General features: G+C 57.0%; 1 protein-coding gene across 1 annotated transcript in view; it reads right to left on the bottom strand.

Moving 5' to 3' along the window:
• Positions 1-414: 414 nt before the first annotated feature.
• Positions 415-9,376, bottom strand: part of LOC104303242 (4-galactosyl-N-acetylglucosaminide 3-alpha-L-fucosyltransferase FUT6-like) — a 28,415-nt gene continuing 19,453 nt past the window's right edge. Inside the window, exons 2-3 of the mRNA XM_054175434.1 lie at positions 4,039-4,089; positions 415-1,517 (exon numbers count right to left, since the gene is read on the bottom strand). Coding sequence (XP_054031409.1) covers positions 415-1,517; positions 4,039-4,089 — 1,154 coding nt within the window. The remainder of the gene's footprint in view (positions 1,518-4,038; positions 4,090-9,376) is intronic.

Here is a 9,376-nt window from a genome sequence, read left to right as displayed (position 1 = left end):
GCACCAGCTGGCAGCCTCGTGGGCACGGTCAACCTTTGTACCTTTGGGGTAAAGTCCCCAGGGCAGGGATTTATGGCAGCTATTTCTGTTACTCGTTGTCCTCTTGAGGGCTTGCTTCAGCTCTCCATCTGTGGAGATGACCTTGAATCCTTTGCAGACGTTGAGGGTGAGCTCTGAAGTCCAAGCTGCAGTCAACAAACCCAGGTAACTGAATCAGTCAACAGCAAAACCAGGCTGGCACTGCTGGTTCCCCAGCAAGACAAAGACACAAAAGCACCAAACTGCTTCCTTGTCCTTGCTGGCTGGGAGGCTCCTCTTGTTCCTCCCTTTGCTATTGAGTTCCACCTTCTTGTGAGGCCAGCAAAGACAAAGAAAGAAAGAAAAGGTTGCATCAGAGGGCTGAGCAAACAGCAGCTACACAAACCACTGGGACAGATCAGGCACCACCTGGTACCTGCTCTGTGTCGTGTGCAGGAAGCGGCAGGCTCTGCACAGGTCGATAGCCCAGTTGAACGCAGCGTTGGGCTTCAGCCACCTGCGCCACTGGAAGTAGCTCTGGTACCTCTCGGCGTCCTCGCTCAGCTCCTGCAGGTAGTGTGCCAGCTCCTTGGCAGTGGCAAAGTCATTGATGTGGATGAAGGAGTCGGGGGGCAGGAAGCGTTCGTAGTTCTCTCGGGAGGGTCCCAGCACCACGGGGACGGTGCCGGAGGACAGGGCATTCCGCCAGAGCTTCTCCGTGATGTAGTCCTCGTGCTGGGAGTTCTCGAAGGCCAGGTAGAACTTGTACTGGGCCAGGGTGGTGAGGAGCTGGTCATGAGGCAGGGGCAGGTGATGGCTCCCGTAGATGTCCACTTTGATGTGATCCTTCAGCTCCCTGTAGTACCTTACTCGGCGGGAGCTCTCGACCCAGTTGCTGACCACCCAGGCCACCAGCTTGGTCTTGGTGGGGATGCTGAAGGGCTGGGGCTCGCCCAGGAGCTGCAGCTCCCCATAAGGAGTGAAGATGTCCGAGTCCTTCCTGTAGGACATGGTCAGGTTGAAGAGGTTGTTCATGGCACGTAAGTTTGGGGAGTGGCTGGGGGACTCCAGGTTGAACCAGATCCAGCGCTGGGACTGGAGCCTGGGGATCTGGGTCAGCTTCTGGGGGTCCCAGCACACGTCCCTGTGGTGGATCACCACGGCGTGGGCCTTCTGGGACCAGCTGCGGTTCACAGTGAAGTGGCAGTCAGGGGTGCTGTAGTGCTCAGAGCAGTTCAGGAAGTCAAAGTGCTGCCCGAAGGGCCACTGCCACAGCAGGATGGTCAGCCTGGGGTCCTCCCGTGCTGGCAGCGGCGGCGGGGGGCTGCTCTTCTTGGCGGGGGCCGGTGGCGGGGGGGGTCTGGGGGTGTGCTTCTCCAGCCAGGGAGTCTTGAGCTGATGAAGGTAAAGAAAGAGACAGAAGCCGAGGATGAGGCCGAGGGGCAGGGCGATGAGCTTCTTGGAGAACTTCTTCCCTTCCACAGGCTCCATGGATGGATCTGCAACCAGCACAGAGGGGACAAGGTGCAGAGAGTCACAGAGAGGTAGGGGTCGGGAGGGACCCCCAAAGATCAGCCAGACCAACCCTTACCCCTGCTAGAGCACATCCCACAGGAACCCACCCAGGTGGGTCTGGAAAGCCTGCAGTGAAGGAGGCTCCACAACCTCCCTGGGCAGCCTGCTCCAGGGCTCTGTCACCCTCACAGTGAAAAAGTTGTTTTGCCTTCTGTTTACTTGGGACCTCCTCTGCTCCAGCTTGGAAGCCCACAGGAAGGTGGCTGTGGTACAGAGTGTGGCAGGCAGGTACTCACAGGGCTCTGGGGATGACCTCCCACAGGCAGGAGGAGGCCTTCTGACTACCTGCATGGGGCTGCCATTTTGTTCTGGCAGCCATGTTAGGATGGGCACCACTGCTCTGTGGCCAGGAGCTGCCCCAAGCTTTGGGACATCACCCAGCTCCATGGCTGGCTGGGCACCATCACTCCACATCTCCTCCTCACAAAAACACAGGTATACAATGGCCAGGCTGCAGTCCTCCACCTTACCACGTCTGGAGTGGGCACCACCAGGGGTACAGAGAAGTCAAAATATGCCCAAATGCCTCTTCAAGAAAGCCCCCAAAGGGTCCCCCAGCACAAATCCTGTCATGTGCAGAGATGACCCCCAGCACCCAAGGCCAGCCCGGCAGGGCAGGAGCCCTGGGCAAGCCTGAGGTGCTGCACGGGGCTGCAGCATGGCTGTGGAGAATCAGAACTGCATGTCAGTGTCAGAAGAACACAGGGGTGGGCACAGAGAGGAGAAGGCGCCCAGGGGATCCCCAAAAAAGGCAAGACAAACCAGAAGGACTCACAGCCCCATGAGTCACAAACTGGGTTTTGAGGTCAGGGTCACACCAAGGTGACAGACAGGGCTGGAGATGTCTGAGAGCTTCCCTTCAGCAGGGCTGCTGTGCAGGCTGGTGCCATCTTTCCTGACCCCAGTGCCCACTCCCAGCCAGCTGATCTCTCCTGATCAATGACAGCCTCATTTGCCTTCCATTTCCTGCATCCTGCTCAGGGCAGCCAGTTCCTGGATGGCCACCACCACCTCCTGGACTTTGAGCACTCTGCCATAGTACCACCCCCACCCCCCCCCCCCTTGAGGGCTAACTCCTCAGGACCAGACAATAGCCATGGCCTCTGAGGTTTGCTACTTCCCTTTTCTTTCACTGCCCCATGTGCGGCTGCTGGAGCCCTGGGGAAGGCAGCCCAGAGAGGCTGTGGAGTCTCCCTCTCTGAAGACCTTCAAACCCCACCTGGCTGCATTCCTGTGTGACCTGCTCCAGGTGGCCCAGCTCTGGCAGGGGGGGGTTGGACTCAGTGATCTCTAAAGGTCCCTTCCAACCTCTACCGCTCTGGGATTCTGTGTGACCCACTTGCTGTGGCCTCTGAGAGCCTGGGGGTGATGTCTGTGCCCCAAAGCCCAGGTCTTGCTGCTTCCACAGCACTCAGGGCTGCCTGACAGGGCAGCCTTGGTTCAATCCTTGTTCTCTGCCTCTTATTTGCCCTAAAGAGAAGGAAATTCCGAGAGCACCAGCCTGCACTTCCCCAAGATCCTACAGGTAGCTGGAGGATCCCAGAATCCCAGAGTGTTAGGGGATGGAAGGGACCTCCAGAGATCATCCAGTCCAACCCCCCTGCCAGAAGCAGGGTGCCCTACAAGAAGAGGATTTGCAGCAGCAGATGGTGGGTACAGCCCCTGCCACCTTCTGACCCTGCCTGCCAGAGGTACCTCCACTACTGACAGGCATGGAGTGAAAACAGAGAGGGAAGCAAACCCCCGGGGCAAGCAGAGCTGAAAGAGAGAATCCTCAGCTCCCCATCCCTCCTCTTCCTCACAGCCCAAGTCAAGTTCCTCTCCCAACAGCTATTGGAAAAAGAAAAGAACCACAAAAAAAAACCCAGGACTGTGGCAACTCACCTCCAGCCTGGGCCCTGGTGAGAAGCTGTTTGGTGAAGGTGAAGACTGAAGTGGAGGATAACCAGGAAAGGAGGAGGAGGAAGAGGAGTGTGGTGCCAGGGAGAGGTGGCAGCGAGTTCCAGGTGTTCCTCCGAGCCCTGCGCTGCGCATGCCAGCTCCTGCCACCAGAAACCTGTCACCCAGTGAGGAAAGCTGCAGCAAAGCCCGGGGTAGATTCCTCTTTGACAAATAAAGGGAGGGTCAGATCAAGCAGCCCTGACACCGCTTGTGGTTAGAGCTGCAAACACCCTGCGCATGCCCTGGGCTGCTTCCTCCACCGGCCCCAGCCCGCGGGGTCTGCCTCTCGGCTGCTGGCTCCTGCACCTTGTGCTGCTGGAGGACAGCACTGCAGGGAGAGGACAGGCACCGGGTCTGCAAGCGACCCTGTCAGCCCCACAGGGCTTGTGGCACAGCTGTGTCCATCCCCACGCTAGGCCACACCTTCTTGTCCCCTCTCCAGGCAAAGCACATCCTGGGGCTGGTGCCTTCAGCCATCACCAGCAGCTTCCCAGCCGCCCTCACCTGCAATGCCGAGTCCGGGCTGGGGCTCCCCGGTTCCAAAGGGACAGGGGTCTGCAGGAGAGAGCCCAACAGAGGGCCACGAGGATGCTGAAGGGACTGGGGCACTGCCCTGCGAGGAGAGGCTGAGAGCCCTGGGGGTGCTCAGGCTGGGGAAGACTGAGAGGGAGGCGACAGGGACAGGCTCTGCTCAGTCACACCCTGTGGTAGGACAAGGGGCAGTGGATAGAAACTCCAGCACAGGAGGCTCCACCTCAGCATGAGGAGGAACTTCTGCACTGTGAGGCTCACAGAGCCCTGGAGCAGGCTGCCCAGGGAGGTTGTGGAGCCTCCTGCTCTGGAGACTTTCAGTTCCCATCTGGATGTGTTCCTGTGTGCCCTGTGCTGGATTCTCTGCTCCTGCTCTGGCAGCGGGGGGTTGGACTGGAGGATCTCCAGAGGTCACTTCCAACCCCTAACATCCTGTGAAAGGCTTGAGCAAGCCTGCCTGGGGGCCCTCTGCTGTGGCCAGCACCACAGACCATGCCCTGGAGTGTCCCCAGGCCAGGTGAATGCTCCTTGCACCCCACAGTCTGTGGACATGCAGAGGTGGTTTGTTTGCTAGGACCTGAATTGCTCTTGCACCAAGCTTGGCTGCACTTGGCTGGGATCTCCAGAAGCCATTAAGAGTCATTAGCAGGCTTCAGTAGATTCGGCTCTAAGGACAGGTTTGCTGGGGCTGGAATTGAGTGCACAGACAGAGGTTTTCCTCCAGGGATTGAGGAGGTAGCAAACAGGCAACACAGGGTGGAGGATTCAACAGGCTTTCTAGTAGCTGCTTTGTGTTCCCCAGGATAGAGCTGGAGGTCACCTGAAGTGTGTCCAGGGGCCTCCTGCAGACCTGGGAGCACTCCAGCACAGGTGAGAGGTAAAAATATACCTTGTCATGAGGGATGGGGACCACAGCTCCTGGTTTCCTCAGCCCAGATGAGCCAGGCAGGCAGCCTGAGGTCTGACAGCTCCTCACCTGCAACTCATTAGGTACCAAGCACTCAAGTGTTCTGCCAAGGAATTCCACATGTGAGAAACTGCAGCTCCTTGCCCTTCCTCCATGGCACAGGCTACACCTCCACCTGTAATTCCACAATAGGAGGGCACCTGGAGGCTGCAATTTGGAGCAGTCCACGGCCCAGCTCTGGCATGGTCCAGATGAAGCTCTGCCAAATGTGACCCAGGTGCAGTTTGGGAGGTACCCAAGGCAAGGAGACATTCCCTGCAGGTAGTCTGCATGTGGCAAGAGGATTTCTCTAGCATGAAGGTGGCTTAGCCATGCTGGGGCAGCCTCAAGAGAACAGACTCCAAGCCTGGAGAAAAGGAGGCTGAGGGGAGACCCTTCTGGCTCTCTACAGATCCCTGAAAGGAGGTTGGAGCCAAGTGGGAGGTGGTCTCTTCTCCCAAAGATCAAGCATTGGGATAAGAGGAAATGGCCTCAAGCTGCACTGGAGGAGGCTGAGGTTGGGCATGAGGAACAATTCCTTCCCCAAAAGGGTTGTGAAGCCCTGGAGTCAGCAGTGGTGGAGTCCCCATGCCTGGAGGGGCTTTAAAGCCACAGAGACGTGGTGCTGAGGAACATCATTTGGTGGTGACTTGTCAGTGCTGGGTTAAAGGTTGGAGTTGATGATCTTCAGGGTCTTTTGCAACCAAAATACTTCTGTGGGTCATTCTACAAGTGTAGGAGCAGTCCTGAAGTTCAGACCTCAGGCAGCTCTCTTGCTGAGGGTCCATGAGCTCTGCAGCCAGCAGCCTAAGAGGAGGCTCTGCGTTCCCACATCAAATTTTACTCAAGGCTGTGGAGGAGAAAGAAAAATTAGTTTCCCACCACCATGGGAAGCCCTGAGTTGAAGGAACCTGCAGCACCAGATGGGAGGCTTCAGGCAGGTGCACAAGTCAAGGCTTTGGAAGCCCTGGAAACCAGGACCACGAGGAAGCTAACCTCAGGAGGGGCAATGACTGCAAGTGAAACAAAGGAGCAGGAGTGGGGAAGCCACAGACAGGAATCCCAAAGCTGTGCCTTGAGAGCTGTTGTGAGTGGCTTAGTCCAGAGGGTGATGTGAGGCTGCAGGAGGGACAGAACAAAGAGGCTGTTCAGGTAATCAGATGCAGCTGACACAAAGGTTTGCTGATGTGTGATTAATAGGTGCAGTAATGCCCACATCTGAACACAAATAATGCTGTGTTTGGGAGAAGCTTCCTGGTTGCTGCCCTCACTTACCCAACAAGGAGGTTCAGGTGCTGAGCTCTCACCCTGGGGAGGGCTGAATTCCCTCCCCCTGCCAGTGGGGCAGAGGTGGCTCACTGAGGGATGCTAGGAGGTGAGCAGCAGAAGCCTTCAAAGAGGTCACCAAGCACAGTTATTGTTTCCTGCCCCCCCTCCCCCATCAGCTTTGGGGATCAGAGCTGTTCTGTGTCTCCAGCATGCCCCAGGGCAGCTGGGAGTTGAGCAGAAGTCTCTATTCCTGGTGACAGTTTCCTCCTCCACCCCAGACTCAACAGCAGCCCAGCACATGGAGTGCTGCTCCTCCCTCCACCCCCAGCTGTCCCCATCCTGCCTCTTCCTTGGAATCATCAAGTGTCTGTCCCAGGTCAAGAGCCAAGATCCTACATTTCTTAGAACTTAGTAACCGTGAGGGGTGGTGAAGTGTGGCCAGCAGGGCCAGGGAGCTTCTCCTCCCCCTTTACTCTGCTCTAGAGTGGCCTCATCTGCAGTGGGCTGCCCAGCTCCTGTTCTGAGCTCCCCCAGCTCAGGAGAGACAGGAAACTGCTGGAGAGAGCACAAGGGAGGCTGCAAAGCTGCTGAGGGGCCTGGAGCAGCTCTGGGAGGAGCAAAGGCTGAGAGCCCTGGGGCTGAGAGCCTGGGGAAGAGCAGCCCCAGAGTGGAGCTGAGCAATGCTCAGGAAGGGATAAAGGGTGGGGGGCAAGAGGCTGGGGCCAGACTCTGCTCAGTAGTGCCCAGGGACAGGACAAGGGGCAGGGGGCACAAAGTGGACCCCAGGAGGTTCCATCTGAACAGGAGGAGAAACTTCTTTGGAGTGAGGCTGCTGGAGGCCTGGAGCAGGCTGCCCAGAGAGGTTGTGGAGTCTCCTTCTCTGCAGAGCTTCCAACCCCCCCTGGGCACTGTGCTCCTGGGCAGGCTGCTGTGGGTGCCCTGCTTTGGAAGGGGCTTGAACTGGATGAGCTCCAGAGGTCCTTTCCAGCCCTCACCCTGCTGGGATTCAGTGGTGGCATCAGGGTAGAATTGCAGCAGCTGCAATTGGGAAGACCTCTCAAATCCTTCTCCCACAGCCAACCCAAGCAGACAGCCCCAGATGCTCAGAGCATAAAAAAAGCTACACAGGAACACTGAAACATCTCTGGGGGGTGGGGTGAGGAAGGGCCTGGTTTTCAGAAGGGCTCATTCTGATCTGAAGGCTGCCAACAGGCAGCTTTCTGGTTTAGTAACATCCCTTTCATCCCTTGCTGGGCTGGAGGAGAGAGGAAGGATGGAGCAAGTCAGCCTCTTGGCTCTTTGCTTTCCTCAGCTTCGCAGGACTAGGTGGTGAGGTCAGTGCTCAACCCTCCCTTGAAGACCTTTCCAGGCTGTGCCTGGATCTCTCCCTGATGGCTTTTGAGTGAAGGGATAATCACTGTGAGATTTGTTAGGGCTCAGGGAGTCCCAGCAGCTGCTTCAGCCCTACCTTTGCCCCCACCTTTTGCCCAGCATTTACAAAGTGCCCAGGTTCTATGTGCTGGATGCTCCCCTGGAGGTCAGCCAGCTGCCCCCTGCCAACAGCTTCACTGCTGCCAACCATTTCATCATGTCCAGGCTTCTCTTCCCATTCCCAGCCCAACCTGGACTCCTATGAGGATATGGACTTGCAAGGTGTGTCCACAGCTGCACACAGCCTGGGAGCAGAAAGCTCTTCCTGATGAAGATGTTGGGAAGAAGGCCTCAGTGAGCTTGGAACTCCACAGCCTCACTCTTCAGTCTGCTTCTGCTCTGGGTTTTGCCACCTTCCCTAAAGGAATGCAGTCAGGGACAGTGCTGCTGGCTGATATTTTGCCCTCCCAGCACCCAAATCCCTGCTGGTCCCCTGTGTCCCTCCCAGGGAGTCACCAATCCTCCTCTCCTGGGGGAAGCCCTGCAGGAATCTCACCACTGCTGTATCTTCACCTCCAGCTTCACTTCTTCCTTTTTGTTTTCATCCACTGGAGGAAAACAAAAAAAAGAGAGCAGATTTGACCACCTCTGTGTTCAAAGCTCTGCTCAACATCTGGAGAAGGCTCAGGGGAGGTCACAAGACAAAGCTTTGTCATAGGTTGCTATTTTTTAAGCCCAGGGAGGATCACTCCATCCTCCAGCTGGGCCTGGAAGGATGTCAGCCACACAGGGACCAGCTGGCTAAAAACCACAGCAGCCCAGGAGCCATCAAGGTAGATTTGGGAGCTTTCATTTTGGCTTTAAAGCTGAGCAGATGAGGATCTAAGGTCTTTGTTTCCCCTTCTGCACCCACTGCTCTCATCCCACTCCATTGAGAGCCCAGCCATGAGCACAGGTGGCAAAACACAGCAGGTTGGGGCGTTCCAGAGGCAGCCCCAACACCACCCATGGCCCTGCCATCACCCCAAGCCTTCACTTCAAGCCAGGAGGTAGATAAGATATTGTCTGCTAATGGCTTTCCATATAAATATTAGGACCTCCCCTCTCCACCAGTTTACTCAGTGCTCTGACCCCCTTCCTGGGGTCACAGGGGATGGGAGGCTGTGGGAGGTCCCCAAGTTTTATAAATGAGAGGGGGTCCCTGGACACAGACACAGCCCAGGAGGCAGCCAGGAGCCAGAGCAGCTGATTGATGGCACCAAGCAGGTCTGCTGGAGGGGAGCAGCATCAGGGAGGGATTACCCAGAGATTTAACAGGTCAGGTGGATTAAGGATCATTTGTCAGCTGTCTGCTGGGGGTCTCCACAAATCACAAATCAGAGAATGGTTCAGGGTGGAAGAGATCTCAGAGATCATCTGCTCCAAACCCCCTGCCATGGGCAGGGACAGCTCTCAACTAGATTCAGCTGCTCAAGACCTCATGCAGCCTGGCCTTGAACACCCCCAGGCAGGAGGCAGCCACAGCCTCCCTGGCAGCCTGTGCCAGAGTCTCACCACCCTCACACTGAGGAACTTCTTCCTCAGCTCCACTCTAACCCTGCTCTGCCTCAGCTTCAAACCTTTCCCCCTTGTCTTGTCTCCAGACACCTTGATGAAGAGGTGCAGCCTTCCTGCAGGATCCCTTCAGCTACTGGCAGGCTGCTCTGAGATCCCCCTGGAGCCTCC

Source organism: Dryobates pubescens, chromosome 31 (genome assembly GCF_014839835.1).
Source record: "Dryobates pubescens isolate bDryPub1 chromosome 31, bDryPub1.pri, whole genome shotgun sequence".
Classification (NCBI taxonomy): Eukaryota; Metazoa; Chordata; class Aves; order Piciformes; family Picidae; genus Dryobates; species Dryobates pubescens.
This window is presented reverse-complemented; position numbering and strand designations above follow the sequence as displayed.